The sequence below is a fragment of the Gymnoscopelus braueri genome, assembly GCF_963280865.1.
Source record: "Gymnoscopelus braueri genome assembly, chromosome: 18".
NCBI classification, from domain to species: Eukaryota; Metazoa; Chordata; class Actinopteri; order Myctophiformes; family Myctophidae; genus Gymnoscopelus; species Gymnoscopelus braueri.
This window is the reverse complement of record NC_137618.1, coordinates 21854621-21879243: the sequence shown is the minus strand read 5'-3', so window position 1 is coordinate 21879243 and position 24623 is coordinate 21854621. Positions and strand designations below refer to the sequence as shown.

Here is a 24623-nt window from a genome sequence, read left to right as displayed (position 1 = left end):
AGCTTAACTAGAAACAAAGTGAGTGGACAACGCCGTCTGGCTGCAGTTTTTGTAAACAACACTGACAACGAATCAGAGGATACGTGACAACCAATCAGCCAATCACATAATGGCCACTCCTCTGGAATATGGGATCTGAGCAATACTATGCTTGTTTTCATTGGCTCTCATTGGAGCAGTAGCTCGGTATAGGATTGGTTGAGATAGGTGCGCTTAAATTGTAACCCGGTGTTACCAGAGCGGGTGGATGTTTCACGATGTAAAAAAAACAAGAACATTGAGCTTTTAGTCAAAAGTTCGAACGAGAGGAGGGAGAAGGGTAGTTAGTTCTGACCCATAAAGATATTTGAAAAATATACAAAATAATACATATATTCAGTTTAAAAATGCATACGTATTTAGTGCTCGAGGGGTTAAATGGTGGGATAAACCCCCATAATTCAGATGAAAAACATTTTGATATGGGTAGATTTATTTTATTTTATTTGTGACTTTTTTGTATTCCCCTTGCTTAAAAAATAACTGCACTGTAGAACACACACACACACACACACACACACACACACACACACACACACACACACACACACACAGTCTGTAAATCTAAGCTTAACACCAGAAATGACCCCCCCTCCCCCTGCACCTGTACATATTTTTTATTGCTACTAGTGTAGATGCTGTCTTGCATATTATTGTAAATGATTGCATGTATTTAAATTTCTCGATGAATTAATACACATGAGGACCACAATGGAAACAAGCCCTTAGGGCTTTTTGTGTTATCCTTTTAGCACCATTTGTATAATCATACCACAGTACTTTTTAGCTAACTGTTAATAAAGTAATCAATCAATCAATCAATCAATCAATCACTCAATCACTCACACAAACACACTAAGAGCTTTGATGGCATTTGCAGAGCACCTAGAGAATGCTATACCGATAATGTTATACTGAGCTGAGCTATAAAGCGAGCGCATCTAATCTTTGCCAACATGCATTTATCGCGTTGTTTACGCTGTTGGGGTCTGAGGGGCGCTTCGTTATTGGCTGCAGCCGAACTGCTGTCTGCAATGCAAGACAAACCACAGAGCAGAGCAGCAGGCAGTGTTGCCATGTCCGCTTATTATAAGCGACTTTGGGCTTGTTTTTCTGTATAGTTGCTTAAATGTTGATAGTTGCAGGTTGCGTTTCTTTTTAAGTGTTGTTGCTTATTTGGGCTTGTTTCCTAATGTTGTTTAAACCAGTAGTTCTCAAACAAATTTCAGGTCAAGGACCCCCAAATTAATATGTATTTGTCTGCGGACGGCCCATGTGAAAACATTTTATGCCAGGGACTTGTTGTGTTGTTAAAATGTCAAAGATTTGTGTTGTTAAAATGTCAATTATTTTTCATTTATTTAAAATAGCAGATCGAGCTGGTAGAGCTACCATTTTCAAATAGCCAAGGTATATGTTTAAAGTGCCATACTCGCTTCTTTTGGGCTTGTTTTCATAGACCTTGTTGCTTATGTCTCTCACAAAACCTGGCAACAATGAGCAGGCTAGGCTAGCAGGGCAGATAGATATATAGCTAACAACATCACACATACATCATAAACTCAGGCGCTGAGGACAGCAAAGGGTGAAGAGGGGTTGGCAGTGCCAGCTATGCCACTGTTCAATGTTGTTGTAGCTTGCTAACTGTGCCCCACCAACACTCTGGGGTTCTTCTCCTCGATGGCAAAACGACGATAATAATAATAAGCGACATTCAGGAGGAAGAAGAGGGTTGGCTTCTTACCATTTCAATGTTATTGTTTAAAAGCTGCGCTCTTTCACAATGTCCCGCACTGGCAATCTGGTTTGGGATGTAAACAAGCGTTCAATTGGATACAACGACCCGAATATCATCAGGACCAACTATTTGGGTAAGAATAATAACATCAAGCCTTTGTAAGCTCGCCATGGCTTACACAAGGAACGCATCAAGCAGCCTGTACCTACACTAACAACAACATGCCCACACACACACTACAGTCACTGTTAGACCTGAACTAACAAAAACACTGACTTTGGTCAGCGTTATTTTAGTGTTCTTGGTAGCACACATATTACACGGCAAAATCCTTTTAATTCTGATTGTACAATCAGATCAATTGAATACACAGGACCCAAATGGAAATAAGCCATTGGATTTCTTGGGTTATCTTTTTAGCATCCTTTTGTATAAATCTGTACCTCTGTGCCTTTTTTTAAGTATTCAATCAAACAATCAAAGACCGCCGGGGTACGGGTCGATTTGGTTTCCATTTGTACACTAATCAGAGTTATCAATGGATAATTTAACCACTGCGGATTTTGCTGTTTTAATTAATGTAAAAATCCGTAATAATTACTGCAAATTGTCTTATTCATCATGGGCTTATTCTTAATGCTTTTTAAATTTGAGAATCAGATACCCTAGTAGTGCAAGTGCCTCCTCCAAGGTTGCCAGATATGTGGGATTTATAATTGATCATCATAATTTTACTGTGCAAAAATTACATTTATATGTCCACGTTCAAAGTTCCCATCAGATGGTCTGCTCTGAGGCATAGAGGGCAGAATATACTACAGTATACTATATGAGAGAGGTTCAACTGTAGCACATCTGTGTGTTTGGAAAGTGATATGTTGTCTATTTGTAATCCAAGATCAACTTCCCTTGATCTTAATGTTTTTGTAATTTGAGAATCAGAACGTATCAAGTAAGAAATCTTCTCACATACCCCAATGCCTCCTCCAAGGTTGCCAGATATGTGGGACGGGATTTATAATTGAGCATAATCCTTTTTTACAGTGCAAAAATGACATGTCGAGTTCCCATCAGATCTTCAGGGCTGTATGTGAAGCATAGAGGGCAGAATATTTAATCTATGAGAGACTGTATTAAACTGTATACAGATCTATGTGTTTTGAAAGGGATTGTGTGTTTGCAATTCAGGATCAACTTCACTTGTGCTCGGGTGGCGCATTGGTAAAGTGCCTGCCCACCACCACACAGGTTGTGGGTTCGATTCCGCCGTGGTGCATCCGGCTTTTTTCGAGCGTCTATACAATTGGTCTAACATAATTGGCCCGTGTTCGGGCCGGGGGAGGGAAGCCGGGCGGAAAGGGTGGTCACTGCAGGTATTCCTACCGGCTGGGTGACATCTGTCACAAGGAGTGTTGGATGGGAGGAGTAGCACGAAGGCTCTACATCCTCCCAGGGCTCTACATCCTCCCAGGGGTGGCTCCTCACTGGCAGGTGAGTCAGTAGGATACAACAGCAGTGACAAAACTCAAATAAATGTGTGGAGACAGGAGAGGAATAAATTGGCATAACGAGCAACTTCACTTGATATACTCAAAACTCACTAGTGAAACTACTGTATATTTGACTGCGTAGACTCTTAAGGAGACTATAGGGTTTCTTTGTATAATGTTTTTTGGTATAATGTTAGCATATTCAGATAAAAAATAAGCCTGCCTTCTCTCTGTGTTGTGTATCACAGAGATATGACACTTGTCTGTCCCACTGACAGGTGGACAGAATATTGCTTAAAAAAAAACTCATTTTATGTTGGAAAATGTTACGACTTATTTTTTCAAGTGTGGCTCACTTATCACATTTTTGTTAAATAAAAAGCTATTTGGATGAAAATGTGAAAGTCTGTTGGGGTGGGGCAGTTGCTTGCCACATGGATTTAGCTTGCGCTGTATTTAACTTGACTTGGATGTGGTTAGAGCTGTCATTGTCTTTGGACAAGGGAACAGCAGACTCACCCATGTGTCAGGCCTGTTATAGTACAGTATGTATTTGGCTCATTGGAGGGTTGGGGCATCAAGGAAGGATCTATGTTAAATCTCAACGTAGTCGAGACAATATCGGGGAAGTTAAATGAACGTTCCTTTTTGCCTCACATAGACGGTCCCTCACTTCCTCTTGAACGCATTAGATCTGGCAGGAACTAGTTTTGACTTTTGCACAGGCTTATGAAAAGGTGAAATTGCCACTCGAGTGGGGTTTTAATGGTGATGGAGCCTGCTGAGAACTGTTCAATAACACAACGTAAATGTTGGCATAATAGGCGGAAATAAAACTGATTGACCCTTCTCAGTAAGAAACTTTTAAATCCTTCAAAAATCATAGTAATAGACAGAATATTCTCTACCTACATTTTGGGAATCACATTGTCCTATAGGTGAAAAGAGAGAACAAAATATGCTAAATAACATTTATATATACAGGAGATAATAAGGTTATTACTATTTATTTTGCCTAACCAGTATACTGTCACCACCTTTCTGTTTTTTATCTGTGCATCTCCAAATTTGATACTATGTAATTTTGTCTTGGCAAGTACAGTATTAGCAGGAATCAAGTGGCCATGTTTTGAATAAATTGTTCTATTTACATACTGAGAGCAACCCTTGTGCTGGCCTCCATTGTCTGCTGTTGATTGTGTGTAATCTTGTATTTAGCAAAAAATGACAGCTAGAATAATAACTGTGGATTTAGATGCATAGACCAGGGATGTTGAGTCTAATAATATACGATATATACTGTAGACATATTCGGCTTACTTTCTTTGTTGTATCATTCTGTGCAGGTCAATGGTTCACTTGCTACAGTATGAGCTTGCTTCTTGAATTAAGCAACAAATACGCATACATTTAATTATAAACATTTGTCTCTAAATTGAAGGCATATGAGTCTTGGACAAGTACTGTAACAACTGCGTAATCTACAAGATTCCTTATTTCTGTTAAAGACATCATCAGTAATTGTGAACAGAACACAAACCACTCTTTTTCAAGGCTAGAAACTACACAGACATCCTTGCGATTTGACATTTTCCTTTTCATTAATATGACATGATGTTTTGAAGGACGGAAGTGCTATAGGGGGACTTATACAGTAGCAAGAGAAACTGTCCTCAAGCAATTTTGTTTTTAATAATTACTTTTTATTAAATGTATCAGCATTATGAAAGAAACCTGAAACACTTTGACAATTTCTTTTAGCCTAATCCAACCCCTTCCTGTGCATTTATAATGTTAATCTATTAGCATGGAATTGTTACCATATGGCATTTTGTTTGTTCTTCTTTACCTTCTCTGATGGTGCCAGCAGATGTGAGAGGTTTCCTCCAGATGAATAATACATTACTTGCAACGGAAACTCTGAATGCAAATGTTTAATGTGACATTTAATCCCACTCCACTCTCCCCATGTACGAAATAAACAAAAAAAAAAGTAATGTAGTGTGGAGACAATTAATGATTGCATTTCTTCTTCCCTTACAGGTAGGAAAGAATTTGTCCAGAGGCTTAAACTCGAAGCGACGCTGAATGTACATGATGGCTGTGTAAGTGCCCTTTGTGACGTTATTTATTTATTTCTGCATTTTCTGTCTGTCTGTGTCGGCTGATGTTTTGTTGCAGAACACTGCATCACGTCACCTTTCCTCTATCTCTCTCTGTGCCAGTCTTGGTGTGAAATCCTGGTTCCGACACAGAGTAGAGCAACAGCCTGAGCCAAGGTTGTTGATACCTCTGAGAAACCTGAGGCTGACATTCGGCCACAAGCCCTGTCACGGAACTACCCAGGCAATCACTCCCTCCACACATTAACCACAGCATGGAAGTCCCAGGGGAGGTTCAGTCCAGCAGTTGCTTTATCTCAGTCAGAGCTACAGTTGAAAGTGATTTGAAAGCCTAATTTATACTTTGATGCAAAATAGTGTCAATCAAATGTTTAGATACATCCTGCATTTTTGTAATTGTATAGAGGGTAGGTTCAATGTTATGTCTTACTTAGCCTGACTAATTCGTTCTTGCTGCAGCCTTCTCTATATCTAGTTTTATGAAACTGCTCAGGCGGTTTAAGCTGATATTTATTAGCTGTCATAAACAGGAAGTATTAGAGGAAGATGAGCACTTCGACATATGCTACCACCAGCACTGTTGTAGCTCAAACTCTTATTGGACTGTGTGACACATTGTGACAATGTACTTTGTCTTTTTCTGTATCTCTCTCCATCGCAGTAGCAATGAATACAACGCGTGGGGGGGGGGGGGGGGGGTACACCTGCATTCACAAGGGTACACACTCACCCACATTTTGGAGAGTCCTACACCGAAACATATTAGATTGTTGCGAGCTGCATCATTCTAAACATCCATTTTGTGATAAACAATAAACTTCCAGGAAGATCTTCCAGTGGTGGACTAATCCATGTGATGTAAAGTTGTAGCATTAAGAACACAGGCAGAGAACAGGCTTTATTCCATAATGAACACGGACTATTCATTATGGATTTTTTATTTTTTATTAATTAATTTAAAAAAAAGATTAAGCTTGTCATGTTATGATTGATATGATGATGATGATTGATTTTATTTGGTGACATAAAAGAGCACAAGAGCACTTTCCGACATACTGACTGTATGTCGGATGCATCACCGAGGATGAAAACCCACCGAGGATGAAAACACAATAAAGCCCAAGGGCTTATTTCCATTGCGGTCCTCTTCAACAAAAAACACTAAACAACATGACGAATGACATCGACAACACTACATAACAACATAACAGATATCAATACACTACATAAGTTATAACAAGTATACAAGCAGACACCATCTGATGCTCAGAATCTGTTATTATAGTTTATCATCAGACTCATTCAGATTTTAGTCAAGCTAGTCTTTAAAACAATACAATGAAGAGGCCAAATTTCACACGTGCAAATGTACAGTGACAAATACATTAAAAAAATAATAATGTGCCAGGGCCGTAGCGTGACGGTCCAGGCACCCTAGGCTGCAATGCCAGCCTGACAGCGTGTCGCGGGTTCGACTCCCGTTCCCGGCGACCTTTGCTGCGCGTCCCCCCCCATCTCGCTCCCCATTTCCTGTCAGCCTACTTTCCCTATCCCTCTCTAAATAAAGGCATAAAAAGCCCCCAAAAAATATCTTTAAAATAAATGTGAATGGCATAAAAATTTCATCTTTTTTTTTAACAGTATTTTTCCCAATGAAGTTGTTGTCCAAATATGGTGGTGACTGACATCATATTGATGAAGTCAGACTCTGACAGTACTGCTACGTTATTATACCCTGTATTGTTTTAAAGACATAAGGACGTAGTGCCTTCTAGCTTGACTAAAATCTGCATGTGTCTGATGATAAACTATAATAACAGATTCTGAGCATCAGATGGTGTCTGCTGTCTGTCTTGACCTGATATAAAAACCTGACAAAGAACTTTTAGTCGTGTAGTGAGCTTGTGTCTATCTATACGTCACAGTGCACGCATGTGAGACAATTTTGCGTACAGTATTTGAAATATGAGCGCCGCCAGCTGAGCAGTGACAAAAGGAGAGGATGTTCCCCCTGTCTTTTCTATCCTCTGGGGTAGACAACCTCTTTATATCAGGGACAAAGATAGTCTTTCACTCTCAAATGTGTTACATACATGTTACTCCACTTTTAGATTACCCCATCCTCTCCCCGTCTGTCTGTGTAACTCTCTTAAACGTGGAGAGAAGGAGGGAGATGTAGAATAGATGCTTCATAATATTTCCTTTTACTTTCTTTCATCGGGTGTTGTTGGTGCAGTTTCTCAAGACATTTAGCAAACCTGTTGAAATGCAACAGGACACAAAGTGTACATTTAGTCAGTGTAGTGGTTAGAATACGAATGTTTTGGGGATTAGAAAGGGGAAGGTCTCGCACCAAGTGGACTGAAATACACTGAAGTGTATTTCTTCTTGGGAGCTGTTAAACCCATTTTCAGCAGCAAACTGAGTGTGGCTTGAGCTATGATGAGCGACACATCAGGCAGGGTTTTGTTTTTTTCCGCTGCACATGAACCAGAAGATTAACAGGAGAAATTACCAAATAGAAGCACAGCTGGATAAAGGGTTAAAAATAAGGAGACTCTTGCGAGAATCGGGACTCTCCGGAGTGTTGGCAGGTATGGAGTATAGAGTTCTTAATTAAGGTTTCATTAGATGGTGAAGAAGATGAAAAATGACATAGAAGCATTATGGAGAGGTAGGTTTTGGCAATAAAAGGCAGTTACTTGAGTGTGGTGTGGTTGCCAGTTAAAGGGGGTGATATCTTTATTTTTATTTTTTATAAGTGAAAATAAGTGTTGTATCTGCAATCTTAACTTTTATATCCTACCTGAGATTTGAACCTGGGTATTCAACACATTTCTACCACTGAGCACGCCTGCTTGGTCATGGGACTTGTCAACCAGTAGTAGACAATGTCTACCATACTGATTGGTCAAAATAAAAAAATATTCACTATAAATGTTATAGATTGCAGCCTTAAAACTGTTCAGTAACAGTCAGTTTCCCCAACTCTCCAGCTCTTTTGTAAACAGAAAAGACATTGTCAGGTCAGGATACCATATTGAATCAGGAGAGAAGACTCATACAGGGTACAGGATAAACACTTGAAATTGGAAGTGATGAAACAAGAAAATAAGCAGACAGTAGTGGAACTGGAACGCTATAAAATAGAAGGTGATAAATTATCTTTCTGTGGTTCTCTCTCCTGATTGGATACAATTTCTATCCTAAACTAAAAATGTATTATCTGCTTACTAAAGTGCTGGGGAGATGCTGAGTCCCCTGTTACTGAACACACTATAGCAATGATTACTATTGTAATTAATGAAATATTGATCTGTAGAGACGACAGATAATGCAAAAGGTTAAACTGTGTCGATATCATGCAGTATTCTTTTTTTCTCTCTTCGCTTTAGTTATTTAAATTGGTTTCAGTGTGAATGTACAATACATATTTCATGTTATGCTCTGTATACTGTATACCTTTTGCACACAGGTCAACACAATATCCTGGAACGAAACAGGAGAATACATCCTGTCAGGTTCAGATGACACCTTCCTGGTCATCACCAACCCATATAATAGGAAGGTAAAGGTAATCTCTGTATTAATACACAACATTCACGAAGCAAGACTTCAACTTGACAAATCGGACATTAAGTGCAACAAGGTTCTGATTGTTAAAAAAAGTTCAAAAACAGCAGCCCCTCCCCATGTGCACACACAAACACACAATTTCTCTGAGCTGCCAACCAACATTATTGAATTGACCTACTGTATTTACTCCAAGCTCTGATTCCTTTACTGCTCCTCAGGTTAAGAAGTCCATACGGTCGGGTCATCGTGCGAACATTTTCAGTGCAAAGTTCATGCCCCACACCAACGACCAGGAGATCATCTCCTGCTCGGGGGATGGCATCATCTACTACACCCACACAGAGAAGAGCCATGAGTTCAACAGACAATGCCAGTTCACCTGCCACTACGGAACTGCATACGAGGTACTTGACAACAGAAATTCTCATCAATCTTTTTAAGAACCCAACTAGTGGCCTACTTAGACTAAATTAAGACTGTGAAAAATAGGCCTCTGCTTTTTGGTAGTGTGTTTCTCTCTCCTGTTACCTGTGTTACCCTTGATCATTGCTTTTTATGCTTTTCTGTTCTTGTTTCCTGGGCAGATTATGACGGTACCAAATGACCCCTACACATTTCTGTCATGCGGGGAGGACGGCACAGTCCGATGGTTTGACCTGCGCATGAAGATTAGCTGCACTAAAGAAGACTGCAAAGATGTACGGAGGCAACCATAATACCATTTTCTTTTCTGAGGGCGCGGAAGGCACACTGCCAAAATCTGCGCGCTCTTGAAAATGTTATACATTTATTATTCTACTGTATTTTATCGTATCTTATATATATATATATATATATATATATATTCTTTTTTTTAATTCCTTGCTTGTTGTTGGATTTTGTATGGAATTATGCTTTACTTGCTTCTCTGCCCATTCTGTTCTCACTTAACACATTAACCGCCAAGAACGTAGTCCTACGGTCCGTTAAATCCAACTGTTAAGCGCATGCGCGGTCCGGGTGCACTTTCGGATTTTTTTTGATCCACTTCCGTTTCCGGTTTGATGACAGGAAACGGAATTATTTGGGATCCGGTTTTGACGATCACGTCCGCCCTCGTTCTACAGACGAAACTGAAACTCAATTCTCTTCCTGTAGTTTTTTCTCCTCGCATTTCACTGTTTAACGTAATCCGCTCTAACTCAAACATGGATGCCCCGTTTGACACGCGATCTTCACTGGGAGATACAGGGAGATCTCGCGGATGTAAACAGACCGGCTCAATCTCAATCTTAAGGATTTTAACAAGATCTATGGCGACATGAAAAAAACAAAAAAACACCTTGGCACTGGTGAGTACATTATGAGATTAACCTCTGGCGGTCGATGTGTTAATGGAGAGACTCTGGAGTTAAAAAGGGAGAGATCATTTTATTGGTCCGACACCCAGCTGCATCAACTCACTGTGTGTGTGTGTGTGTGTTTGTGCAGGCACACACATTTTCTTCTTCACACCTAGGGATGTTGCATCCTTTCATTTATTGGATGCTCAATATCAGTAGCTGTGAGCTTAAAGCTGTCAGGGGAGTTTTAATAGGAAGTGCTGCCACCGTCTCTCAACACTGAGGATAAGACAGGACATCTCTGTTTAATACATGATATAAGACGCTTCTATGGTCATCTGTAGACTGTTAATATTAACGACAAGTAACAACACTTGAATGCAAGCAGTGATTGAATCTCATGGAAGACTTACTCTACCCTCTAGTCTTTTGTGTATGTGTTTTTGGCTCATATCAATTTCATATTTGAATCCTGGTGTACATTTTGATTTCAGGACATACTCATAAACTGTCGAAGGGCAGCGACTTCTATTTCCATTTCTCCACTGGTGCCCTACTACTTGGCTGTGGGCTGCTCAGACAGCTCAGTGCGCATCTACGACAGACGCATGCTGGGCACCAGAGCTACGGGTAAAACTGCACCACACACTGTATGCTGTTCTGCTGTCTTCATACTGCATGTAATATTGTAGGATTGAATTTGATCTTTATGTGATTGTGCTCATCTTTGTGATGTTCTCCATCTTTCTTTTTCTTTTTCCTCCTCGTATTTACAGACAGAAGAAATGGCCAATAAGAGCATGTATCATCCTTTGCACACACAAAGGATGATACGTGAAAAATATGTTAGTTGACAGGCATGTGTTATGAGCCATGCTCATGGGGTTTCCAAGTGGAATGATGACTGCTTTTACTGTCTGATCTGTGGATGTTCTGTTGGTCTCATGAATAGACTTGTTTTGTATGTTCAGGAAACTGTAGCCAGTCTACTACTCCACTAGGCCAGTAGGCTGTTTTTATTTGCAACATTTCAAATCAGTTCATGCTATTGATTATTCAGTACAGCCGTGTTTATATAACCGGCAACAACCTTGGTCTGAAAAACTACACAGCAATTTTACACAGCTAAATGTTGATATGCAAGTCTGCATTGACTGAATAGAAGTTAAAACTCTCTTCCTTAACTACCAGGTAACTACATGGGCCGTGGGACGACAGGCATGTGTGTGAGGTTCGTTCCCACCCACCTATCCAACAAGTCCTGCAGAGTGACGTCCCTGTGCTACAGCGGAGATGGTCAGGAGGTGCTGGTCAGTTACTCCTCAGACTACATCTACCTGTTTGATCCCAAAGACGACCAGGCGAGAGTACTGAAGAGCCCCTCCGAAGAGCGGAGGGAGGAGGTGAGGCTGTTTTGAATAAATGTCAATGTCTCGGATGCTCAGAGCAGGTCTGTGGTGATACCCTGTTCAGCACATTTTCTTTCTGTCATTCTGTCTGAAACGGGCTACAAATAATGTTTATTTTCTGACTATGATTCAACCTTTCAGCTTGTATTTGTAACGTGATGTCTGCTCCTCCATATGTTATCTTTAATGTCAAGTTATACTTGGTATACCTGGCTATATGGTACATATAGTAGATATACATATTTGTATACACTTGCTTGGGACTGTAACACAACACTGCATGTAGAGGCTTTGATCAGATAATATCTCACCCTCTCTGCTCATGGGATGTGTATTGTAAACGAGATGAGACTTTGTTTTGGCCTGCTCTGCAGGCATCGGCGCATCGCTGCTAAAACCATTCTGTTGGCTGAACCAGCACATAGAGGACTAAATTACCCTGAAAAGCCAGGACAAGATGACGGAGGATGAGATGAGAGAGGAACAGAGATAAGGAATTTACAATAGGATTAATTTATCTACATTGAAGGGAAAGGAACCAGTACAGCAGAAGCTGGAATCCATATTATGAAAAGTTTTTGTGACCCAACACCCCACACCATAAGTATGAATACATTTGCATGACAAATAGACAATTACTGTTCTGCATAATTTACATCATATTTGCACCACCACATGTTTGGGGTCGTTGTTGTACCCGTTGGTTAACCCAGGTTGGAAGTCTTGAGGTTCAGATAATGAGATCTTCTCCTCTTGATGTGCATCTCCCGTTCTGTAAAAGAGAGAGCTGCACATAGCATAACGCGTACATGTATGTACCTGTAGAGGTATTTTCATCCAGAATCTGAATTTGGTGGTTCTGGTCAAGAGTTTGGGGGGGCAGGGGGGGGGGTTTGCTTCACGTGCGCGCGAACAAAATGTGCTGGATCATGGTGCCAACACTTCCACTGGCTCGTGGTGTGTTCAGCTGTGTCTGCATTCAACCACCACACACATTCCATTCCAAATACAGCGACCGACGCAGGCAGTTCACTGCCATGCGACAAAAATAGCCCCTGGCCGAAGTGGAGGGCCTGCCAAGGAGAGTCTCATTACCCCTCTCTCTTTACTCCACTTGACCCCATGTCCATGTCTTCTCCCTCCAACCTGTAGCTCCACTGGTCCTTTCCTGTTCCCTCCTTTTCAGTCTGACTCTCCTATCTGTCATAATCTCTAATGTCCTGTGCTTCTTACAGCACCTGTCCTCCCATAACCAGACCTGTACCACATTTTCCCTTTGTAAATCCTTTGATAGCTTCCCACTGTGACCCCCCCCCCCCCCATCTCTGGCTCTCAGCCTGTTGTCTTGCAGAGAGACAAATGAGTGGATGGAAAAATAAGGCAGACCTCAGTCATGTTGCTAGAAAGAAGGAGGGTGGGGGTTATTAAAAAGGATGGTGACAGACATGCAGTGTTTTGCTTTGGCAGATGGGATATTTTTAACTGTGTTTTGACTGACGGTTTGCTAATCTGTGTGTGTTTGTGCGTGTGTGTGTGTTTATGTCCACAGCTGAGGCAGCCCCCAGTGAAGCGTCTTCGTTTGCGAGGGGACTGGTCTGACACCGGGCCCCGAGCTCGTCCTGAGAGCGAGAGAGAGAGAGATGGTGAGAGGTCTTTTGAGTCGCACTCAGGGCAGACACGCATGACACGCACTAGAGATGCGCGGATGTTTTTTTTTGTCACCCAATCCGCATCGATATGTTCATTATCCATCCGTCATCCAACCGCATTAATTATATCATCCTATTAATAGATCCGCACCAACCGCCTCAAATAATTATTATTTCCCTGACGTTAGTTTTCTTATAAACAATATTACTCACCACTGTCGTGATGTAGTGACTGTATACAATCCATATCCATAACAACAAGCACTCTTCATTCAGTCACTTTCACTTTCCCAATTCTGTTGCCATGTCTGCTTTTTATAAGCGACTTTTGGGCTTGTTTGGCGCTTGTTTTGGGCTTGTTTTCATAGACCTGGCTGCTTATTTCTCTCGCAACATCTGGCAACACTGGCTGCCTGCAAAGCAACGTGCAGTAGGTGGCTAATTTGTGCCTGGTGTAAAATTACATAATATTAAAATACTACAAACGCATGGCGAGATTTCGTGCTTTTTAAAAGCTATAATAGGCCTATAGATAGATATCATTAATGTAATTCCTGCGTTATTTCACCCGAGGTTTATCCAATATTAATTGATAATTATATTTGATTGACCCAAATCCACCCAAACTGCGGTTACCTGCGGGTAAAACCGCGATCCGCGCATCTCACACGCACACATCTCTGAACAGCAGTGATGTGTGAGTTGCCCAAAATGCTGTTCCACATACGCAATTCCTCTCCTCCTGAGTTGTGTATCAACATGTGTTGTTGAATGTACTGTATCTGTCTGTTGTCATCAATGAGGGCTCAATCTCCAGGTCCGGAGTTTGGCCGTGAATTTGAAATAAGCGCTGGCCAATCTACAGGGATGCCATTAGCAAGAAAGGACTGCACACACCAGCACATACAGTATTAGGGCTATGAAGAGAAGTAGTGTGATATTTTGAAGAATACCTTAACTTCATTAATTGTATTTTTTCAGGGATGTTTCTGTTCTGAGAAGAACAAATGAATGAGATGACACTGAGCCAATGTCAATGTCCACATATTCAGCATGGGTGTCGCAGTCCCCTATTTTGGCCTTCTTCTCCTGAGCAACCATGGACCATCTCAAGGGCCCCTGCACCCTTAATAATGTTTTGCTTCGTGTGTGTCTATTTTCTCTTACGTCCATTGATCTGCATGCTCACTTGCAAGCACCAGTGTAGTGAATCTTAAGAGGAGCTGTGTGCAGCATGTCTAGTGGGAAAGGCCTTCACACGGGACATAACGGCATCCTTCCAGGGTGGAATGAAGACTGAAGCTATTTGCAGCCTCTGTTGTGAACTGGCATGAGAATGCAATACCTTATCATATTAGTTATACTTCATGATGCCCACCTGTTTCATACTAGCATTAATAGCACACTGGAGCAATGCATGTATTTAGTTTGAGCTAAGTCTGATCTTAAATCACTGTGTCCACACTCGTGCAGGAGAGCAGAGTCCCAATGTGTCTCTGATGCAAAGAATGTCCGACATGCTTTCCCGCTGGTTTGAGGAGGCCAGCGAAGCTCAGGGCAGCAGAGGAACCAGGCCACAGACACGACCCAGGGGTGAGACACACCAAACATCACGTCAGAATGATGCAAGATGAGCTTTCCTGCAGATGCTGAGACGGGACAATGCTTAAGCATCCATTTGTGTTGTTTCTTCTTCGCCTATAGGAACGGCTCTCCGTCCAGAGGGGACCTCCGCTGCCCCGTCTCCCCCCATGCTGGCCGTTGCTCAGGGCCCCAGTGCCGCTCCAGTGAGGCATACCGCGGTGGAACCGGAGGCGTGTGGCAGCCCCGCTGCCTCCAACGCCATACCTAAATCACCCTCCTCCTCCTCAGGGTCATCATCTATCGTCTCAGCACCTCCCCTTCCAGCTCCTTCCAGCTCCTCGTCAGTGGAGAGCTCGGCCGCCTCCTCCTCGCCTCCCACCCCCTCCCCGGACTCGGAGCAGAGGAGTCGAGCTGACACTGCTGGGACTCCCATGCCAACGCAAACGCCTACACCCACCTTAGACCCCACACTGTCCGGTAAGAGTTTCATCCTTATGAAAAAAAGCGCAAGTACTCCTTGTTCCTCACCTGGGCACGTAAATAAAAAAGTGCAGTCCCAGAAAGTCAGTGCCCACCCCCCAGTCCAGCAGAGTAATCTGCCTTTCATTTGTATAATTTGTAGCGCTGAGTCTCTGTGGTGTGTGTGTGTGTGTGTGTGTGTGTATGTATGTATGTATGTATGTATGTATGTGTGTGTGTGTGTGTGTGTGTGTGTGTGTGTGTGTGTGTTGGAGCCACTCCACTCAAGCGGCAGCATCACCTCACTCTTATCTTTTACTCTGCATACTATTTGCTACATTTCCTTCCTTTGCCTCTGTTGTCGCTCTTTCCTTCTCGTCATCGCCCTCCTCTTCCCCTCCTCTCCCAGTATTCCTGCTCCTGCATTCACTCTTCCTCTCTCCCTCTACCTCTTTGTCAGAGTACGGCTCTCATCGGCTGCCGGTAAGTTTAGTGTGTAGGCGCTTGCAGAGGTTGCTGCTGCTGGCCGACCCTCCAGGACAGGGTGAGCGGACAGCCTCTTCTTCTACTGAAGCCACTGAGAGACAGTCAGAAAGAGCTGGCACTACCACTACTGCTGTTGTTGCTGCTGCCACAGCCACTGCTGAGAGGCCCCCCCGTACAGGTTTCCTGCCCCACCCTCCCACGATTGCACACCCGCCCCCTTTCATAGCTGTCGTTTGCCTGGCCTCTCCTCAACTCACAGCCCCATCCCATCCCGCTCCTCACCACTACTAGGCATGGCAGAGTTGTCTCTTTACACAAAGTGTGCCGTAAAACTAGGAGGAAGTGGCTTGGTATAATTTTGACAGAATTAAAATAATCCCCCACCGCCACCCATTCACAAAATCACGTCCACGTTAACCGCTATACACAGTAAAATCCAGTGTTCTGTATCCATTCTGTTCTGTATCCATCCACAGAGAGGGCCCACATGGATTCGTACAGGTCCATTTGTTTACATTTGTGCACTCTCTGAGATAAATCAAAATGAACACTGAGGATTTACTGTGTAGCTGTGATGTTTTCCCCTTTATGCTGTGATGTTCAGTCCTCAACTCCTGATTCCTCTCATTTAATCAATCACGCCACTTGCTGCTTGAGACCTCTATAGTTTCCCTGTTTGTGTGGCAACAGCCAACATGGAGCATTGCTTTGGCATCCCCACAGCTTGTGTGGTTGTGTACCTGTGTTTGACAGTGCAGTAGAATGTACAATGCTCAAGTCTCATGACTAGAAGATATCATCAGTGACCCAACCCATAACCAGATAATATTTCTCTAACAGGGGAAACCAGCACTCTTGCACTATTAATCACTTATACTTCTGACAAGATCTGGATGTTTGTGTGGTTGTCATGTGCGCTCTGCTGTAATACATTCGCCATATTGCACTTTGTACTACAGGCCTTACTTATGAGCTGATTCTAGCGGCATGAAACAATTCTAGCATGTGAATCCCCAAAATTTGGTGGAATAAAAAAAGGCAGAACAGGCCAATGGGATATTAATACATTAATGTCCATCCAGCACCTATCACAAGATGGCCATTCACATTTCTTAGCTTTCAAAGTATGTCGGGGATGTTAATGAAGTGATGTCCTGTACGAGTTCCATTTACAATTGTACCGTACATAGCTTACAGGCAGGTGATACAGAGAGAGTTATATGGTTATATACCTTTTTTTTGTGTGTGAATGTTTCTCTGTCGGCTCTCAGGCAGACCTCTGTCACATTGTTTCTATAAAGATAAGCTCATGTGAGTTTGTCATGGGTGTAATGACAGTCTAATACTACAGTCTTTATAGTGAATAATGACACTGAAGCTCAAATGCGGTTTTCACAGTATTACTATGTCGGTTAATTGATTGATTGAATACTTTATTTGCAAGTGTGGGAAAACAGTAGGGCAGTACAGATACAAAAGCTATGCCAAAAGGACAAAAAGCCCTGGGGAGCTTGTTTTCACTGTGGCCCTTTGTACTTATTCATCATCAATACATACAATACATTACATATCAGCACTAAAAACAATACTATATATATTTACAGAAAAAAGGTATTGGGGGCGAAGGGTAGAGGATGACACTCCCATAGGGCTCCTTCCGTGGAGCTCATTGAGGGGAATGCGTTATGCCCTTTCTTTGCCCAATTTGGTGGCTTCATGCTTGGCCTTGACGTGTACATGAATTTGAACTCTATCCTGTATGTGCCCTGACTGTGTGCCCCCGATGGTTTGAACTCACTGTCCGATGTTTAGTCAGTCTCATTTGTGTTCCAGATTCCCCCTCATCTGTGGTAAACAAACAGCTGGGATCCATGACTCTTGATGAGCAGCAGGGTGCGTTTTCTCTCTCCCTGCCTCTTGCTTTCTCTTCTCTTCTGCCCTCCTCAACCCTTTACTCACTTAGCCAGACTTTCAGAGATGCCTCTGCCTACTGATTCGTAGGCGGAGATATCCAATCGTCTGGCTATGCAAGACCTCTACCCTCTCTCACACGCTCCTCCAGACCTTTCTCCCATCATTTTCCACTCCCTCGCTTTGTCGCTATCCACCACTACTTTCCCGCTGCCCCTTCTCTATGTCTCCACGTGTGATGCAGCTTTTGCATTTGCATGAGACAATCTCCCCCTCCCTCAGTAATGTAATGTGTGGAAAGATAGATTCTGCCTATCTGATCCAGCTCATGCACTCCTGTTTGCCCTTTGGGGAAACCACTACTTGTCCCTTTTTTTTCGTCAGAGAATCTCCCATCTCCGTTGATTTTCCGATGTTGGTCAGTGGACTGGATGATGTAATTTTGTCTTTCCCAAGGTGTAGTTCAAGTTGGACCCTAATAGATTAAAAATAGTGTTCCTTTTGTAATTGTTTTTCAACTAAGATAAAAGGGCAACAACAAAAACCTGAGCCTGAGGGCACCTTCTTTTCTTTAATTGCACTAAAGGCTAATTTATAAATTGCTGTACGACTGCATCACTTGCTGAAGAATAACGGATTTCAGTTATTTTCCACGAGGAACCTGTTGGTACAACAAAGCATAAATTGGGCTTAGTGTAATGTTCCCTTTTTAAGGGCTTGAATTTGTGTGTTTCTGCACCATCTTTTCTGTGTTGCTATTGATAATTGATACCATTGTCTTCTTTATAGTGTGCGTGTACATTATACCCAACCTGCCAGCATTGTTGCATGTGTCCATGTGTTGTTGGTGTGCTAGTCCGTTGGGGGGTCATGCAACAGAAGTCTGCATGCCTATGCACAACCAAGCCTATTGGAGAGTCTTTGAGACGTGTCCATTTGTCAGTTTATTCTCTGAATGTTTTGGCCAGGTAGGATGAGCTAGTGTTTTGATCGTGATTCATCCTCAATTCACACTGCTTCTCTTTCTCCTGTCTCTTTGTTTGCCTTTTCCAGGAGGCTCAGATGCTGTATGTTCATGCCCTATTGAAACAGAGCCTGCACCTACAAGTGAATCGGTGGCTTCCAGCAGCATCACCACCACCACCACCACTACTACTGGAACTAGCAGTGGCCGAACCAGTGCAGCAGAACCAGTCCTGAGCCTGCACTACAGTTCTGAAGGAACCACCACCAGTACCATCAAACTGGACTTCACAGATGAGTGGTGAGAATTCTGTCTTCTGCTGAAAAAAACTGAATGCATCTCAAGTTGTGGGGAAATGCTCATTCATTTAAGCTTTTCCACACTTATTCTCACTCCATTTGAGAATAGATTTAGTTCTGAGGTGTCTATTTTCTTTTGTCCTCTTTCAGGAGTAGCAGAACATCGAGCTCCAGAGGCAGCGGAGGGCCCAAACCATCTGACCCTGTACAGAACAAAGAGTGCCTGTCAGAACAGAGCTCCACATCACAGCAAGGTGACAAACACAGGCAATCATAATAGAAACGAATTGATGAAATTTAATGAGTGTAAAAATGGAAAGAATTAGACCTGTAAAGCCTGATTTATACTTGGTTGCACATCATGCGCTGCCATGCATTGTGAGCTTGTAGATCTGCTATTTTCACTGCTAGACACCGGCGCACAACTAAGTATAAGTCAGGCGTAAGTGTACTCCTGTTCATGACTCAATCTCACCTTGCCTTTCCTGCTGGTATTCCAGTTTCAGCTGTGTCCGAACCCTCAACCCAGAGCAGGCCTGCTCCCTGTACAGAGCCAACGTGTGAGGCTTCCTCCTCCAGCTCACAGGGCAGTCTGTCTGCCCCAGCCCCAGCAGAGGCCTCCCCTGAGGGGGGCGGCACGACCTCCTCCCCCCCGGAGAGAAGCCAGCCGGAGGGTATGGAGGACACTTCAGGTGGGTGCAGGAGAGAGGAGCCTGTGGGAGAGGAAGGCCAGGCGGGACAGGAGGGAGCAGGGGGACAGGGGCAGCCGGCACGGAGCAACCAGGACTCTGATGACAGTGATGATGATCCAATACTTATCCCTTCTTCGAGGTACAGAGGACAGGGGCAGAGGTATGGACCAATACATACTGTACCTTAACCAATGGCATATAATTAATTAGTGTACATGTTTCTGTATGCATTGGTATCTGGTAGGCAAGAAAAGGCGTGCACACTTTTTACTAGATTCAAATATCACTCTCCTTTTGCATGGTATTTCAAGGTGTGGAATTATGTTTTCTTTTATGGATGCCTTGCCATTGATTATTCTACTGTACATATAGACTTAATTCCAGGGGATCTGCAGTAGGAGATAGAATGATCAGGTAAAATATTTGTACTGACAATTAAAGCATCTAACCTGCAACGCGTGTGGCAAGTAAAAAAATAAGCAAGGTGGAAAAAGTGATTTGTCATTTTTCACTATTATGTTTATGGTTTTTGTTTTGTAAAGTTTGGCCAATATGCTTGCAAATTATTAACAAACATGGCTAACTATAGTGTTAAAGCATGCCTTGCATGTGTATACTGTCCACCACCTCCAGTTGCCTCATTACTACATCACTTAAACCCATAAACACACTAGAGGGAGCCAAAGATTTAAGAAAAATTATGACAGCCAGAGTTTGTGGCTGGAAAATGTCCAGAACTATCCCTCCTGGGTACGCACACATGCACTTGCTCAAAGGTCAGAGCACAGGGTCAACAGCAGTTTAGTGCCCCTGGCTTGCACACTTTCTTTTGGTGGTTCAGTGTTTTGCTCTGCCATGGCAGAGTTGGTGGGCATCTTGGATGTGACATTTGCTGTTGGTACAGAGGATCACACAAGCAACCGTCTAGTTATAATACAGCCTCTTTACCTCCAGGCTAGCTGCATTTTGTGTATACTGAATGTCCTAGAAAATGTTGAATTAATATGGATGAGTGGGTGCTTATCACAAGACTATCCATGTTATTCTTCAGTAATTTAGTGGCAAACAGTTCTTTGAATGCATTAAGGCTGCTTTCTGGCTTTGAGTTGTGTTTACTGAAGTTATTTTATAATAGATCATTAGTAGCATGTTTAGTGACTGTCTCGTTGCTCTCTGGACTAGATAACTGAGTGATGGATTGAATAATTGAATATTCTTTTTGAATGATGACAAGGTATTGAGTGATGGCATGGGGTCGATAGAAGCATGAATGATAGATTGAGTTACCTTGTGTTTCACAGGCGTTCAGCGGCCGCCCGTATTCAGGAGCTGTTTCGTAGGAGGAAGGAGAGAAGGGAGATGGAAGAGAGCGAGACCCAGAATATCAGGAGACCCTTAGTTAAACAAGTTTACAAGGGGCACCGAAACTCCAGGACAATGGTTTGTTCTCAAACCATACACAATCGCATTGAATTTGACGAAATCATAAACATTACTGTAACTTGGATTGATTGATTGATGTACTTTATTTAGTAAGACATGAGAACAACAGTACATGGAAGTACAAATTCACAATACAAGGTCTACTAAACTGGAAGACTCATTAAGCACTGAGCTTGTTTAAGATGAGATCCCCATGCACACAAATCATGATGACATATAAGAGACAGACAGACAGATAGATTATTGTTTGTTTTATTTGTACTGTAGATAAAGGAGTCCTGTTTTTGGGGCGACAACTTTGTCATGAGTGGTTCAGATTGTGGCCACATCTTCATCTGGGACCGACACTCCGGAGAGCACCTCATGTTGCTGGAGGCTGACAACCATGTGGTGAACTGCCTACAGCCACACCCTTACGACCCCAGTGAGTTACACTCTATTCTGTGTTCGCTGAACGCGAAGTGATTTGACATAATTGTAAATGTATAACATTGGTCCATTAGTGTTTTAGTTTTGTGTGAGTTTCTGTGTTCATGTTCATTCTCTGCTCTTTTTTTCAGTTCTGGCCTCATCAGGGATAGACTATGATATCAAGATCTGGTCTCCTCTGGAACAGTCAGCGTCGTTCAACAGACTTCTTGCTTCTGAGGTATGAATGTCAACAGAACTGGTGAAAACATCTAGAAAAAAATACCACAGATAGAACAATGATGTCACAAACAATCGGAAGTGTGAGTAGCGTGTAGCTTCAGCGGGACCCTGACGGATTATTTCAAGGGCTCCGTGAATCTGAATATTGTTTTTATTTTTTATTGATTACTTGTGCCTTATTTGAGGCATTTAAATGGTAAATGGTGCATTTATGTAGCACCTTTATCCAGAGCTCTTTACAGTGTGCATTGATTCATCCTTCACACACACACATTCATACACAGACGGTGGAGGAAACCATGCAAGGCATCAACCTGCTCATCTGGAGCAGTTGGGGGTTCATTGTGTTGCTCGGACACCTTCCAATTCCCAAGCGGCCACTCGACTACCTGTTAAGAGCACATAAATAAGGTTATAGTCCTTCCTGCAGCTGACCCCGGTTCAGATCTGACCCAAGGCTCTTTGCTGCATGTCATCCTCTCTCTCTCTCTCTCGCCTCTCCTGTCACTCTCTCACTATCAGAAATAAAGCAATGCTGAAAGAAATCTTAAAATAACCACATGTAGAGGCGTCCAGGTGGTGTAGATGTAGAACATCCTCCACCACAATTCCCAGCTGTGGTGCCTCTGGCTTGGCCGTATGCTTAAAAAAGACATATTGGCAATGGTTGCCGATGTCCTTGTCGCTGCACCAGCGAACCCTGCTGGTTGGTCTGGTTGCCTATTCAGCAGGGAGGGGAATCTGGAGGAGATGCCATGAACCTTATGCTTTCCTTGTGAAACTCCTCACTGTCAGATGAAAAGAAGAGGCTGACTCCATGTGTATCGTAGGAGGCACATGGAAATCTACACCCTCCTCAGGCCAACAGTTGGCAGTGACAGAGACCGCAGTAGACATGGGAAATCTGCAGTGGCTAAAAGGGGGAATAGCTGCCATGGAACCGCTTGATGATTTCTATATCTTTCACCCAATCAAGGAACCAAACTAGGATGCTTCCTACAAGTTTCCTAAAAATGCTGCCTAATGAGGAAGCTTCCTTGCAAATGAGACAGGGGCCCTTTCTTTCTGCCGTTTCTATTATCAGGGCAGAATTTCATCCTTGCCATCATTCTACTTGGAGAGAAAAGAATGAGAGAATTATTTAAGAGTACTATTGTCAAATTCTCACTCCTGCTCTCCCACTTTCTGCAGCCTTCTCTTATACTTTTCTTCTCTTCTTCCCAGGTAATAACTCGCAACGAGCTGATGCTAGAGGAAACTAGGAACACTATCACAGTCCCAGCCTCGTTCATGCTTCGAATGCTGGCCTCCCTCAACCATATCAGAACAGGTACACACTACCTAGTTATTTACTTAGCCAAATTCTGCTAAAGAAATTATTAGTAATTATGCATGGCAGCCATGCCATCAGTAAGCCCCCTAATACTTTGGGCTTGGCTCAACGCTTTTATTACAAAAGAATGCAGTCGTAATTGATTTTTATTTAACCGAGCAGTAACATTTTTATGAGCCCGCACGTTGTCATGCCTTTGGCCTGCTCCTTTTTGTTGCGGTATCTCTTTACATGTGCCCATTTGCTCCTTTTAGATCGGTTGGAGGGTGATCGCTCTGAAGGTTCTGGCCAGGAGAATGAGGATGAGCAATAGCCAGCTGATTGTTTGAACACCGTTTTTCTTTTGCTTTCAAGCACTTGAGATTTGTATAAGTATACTGTAGAATACTTCCTTATGAGAATTAGTTGAATTTGTAGTCCCCTCTCTTGTTTTTTAAGATGACTTTCTTACTGATGTTTCTGTATGAGAAAACTACATCTGAGAAAATGTGTGTGAATGCAAAGGGCAAGCAAGTAAATATATATACGATATATATACTAAGAGAGTGAGGGAACTATGGTGACTGGTGTGTTAAGATGTTAAGTGCAATATTATTTTGTCAGGAGAAAGTGAGCTTTGATCAGTGTTATGTGTGAAATTTCTTATTTGTAGCACAAGGTAAAGACCTGAAATGTTTATGTACTGCACTTGCAGTTACGCATGTAAACAAGATTTTTGATTTAAGTAAACCATACTCAAAGTATGCTTTAACTCTTTGTTGAAACAAATCTGTGCTTCTCATCCCCAAAGGGTTAAATCAAACCAATCTTTTAAAAAATGTATCTCATGCATCTCAGAGATGTTATTGTCAGGTCAGGATTACCTAGAAGTTGTGTAACTGACCCCTCAAGCAAATTAACTGGCAAATTCTTTCCACAAATAAAGAACAATCTGATCTTTGCACAGTGATTCTTAGTGTTTCAAGGACTTTTGAGTGATTCTAGCGCTCCTGTGATACTTGAGTGTTTGGGCGCCACAAAAGACCCACGAGAGGAACAGGGATCTGTCACACCTGCACTGGGGCCTCACGAAAGGAGAATTGAATAAGCCTGGATTTAAGTCAAATCCAGGTTTGACAAAGTCTGGTCCGTACAGCCTGGTTTATTCCGTTCCATGAACGCCAAGCCAGGCTGAAAAGGAGCGACTTTTTCGAGCTAGACCTTGTCAAGCCAGGCTGTGTCGAGCCAGGATGGCAAAGCCAGGCTTCACGCATTCCTATAAAAGACCATGAAAGTCGATAGCAGAATCCTTGAACTTGACCAATCATGGAGCCCAAAACCAGAGCGGCCAGAGCTGAACAGCAGCACTGCAGCAGCTCATGGAACAGTGGCGTTCCCAGGAATTACATTTAGGGCAGGCGAGATCCCCCCCCCCCCCCCCCGAGGAAAAATGTCGGGGGAAACAAGTTAACAACA

The 24623-nt window shown here is 42.7% G+C and overlaps 1 protein-coding gene across 6 annotated transcripts; it reads left to right on the top strand.

Moving 5' to 3' along the window:
* Nucleotides 1–1547: 1547 nt before the first annotated feature.
* On the top strand, nt 1548–24109 carry dcaf6 (ddb1 and cul4 associated factor 6). Of its 6 annotated transcripts, none has more exons than XM_080412787.1 (21): nt 1548–1910; nt 5311–5372; nt 8866–8958; nt 9185–9370; nt 9551–9664; nt 10783–10918; nt 11480–11691; nt 13247–13340; nt 14820–14939; nt 15051–15407; nt 15850–16053; nt 17709–17768; nt 18840–19050; nt 19200–19303; nt 19556–19901; nt 20114–20155; nt 21043–21181; nt 21452–21608; nt 21745–21833; nt 23060–23165; nt 23423–24109. In XM_080412787.1, the coding sequence occupies exons 1-21, from the start codon at nt 1823–1825 to the stop codon at nt 23479–23481; spliced, it is 2979 nt and encodes a 992-aa protein (XP_080268913.1). In that variant the 5' UTR covers nt 1548–1822; the 3' UTR covers nt 23482–24109. The 6 variants fall into 6 exon arrangements, with proteins under 6 accessions (XP_080268913.1, XP_080268912.1, XP_080268916.1 ...); XM_080412786.1 differs by having other exon boundaries at nt 19550–19901; XM_080412790.1 differs by lacking the exon at nt 15850–16053 and having other exon boundaries at nt 19550–19901.
* Nucleotides 24110–24623: the final 514 nt, after the last annotated feature.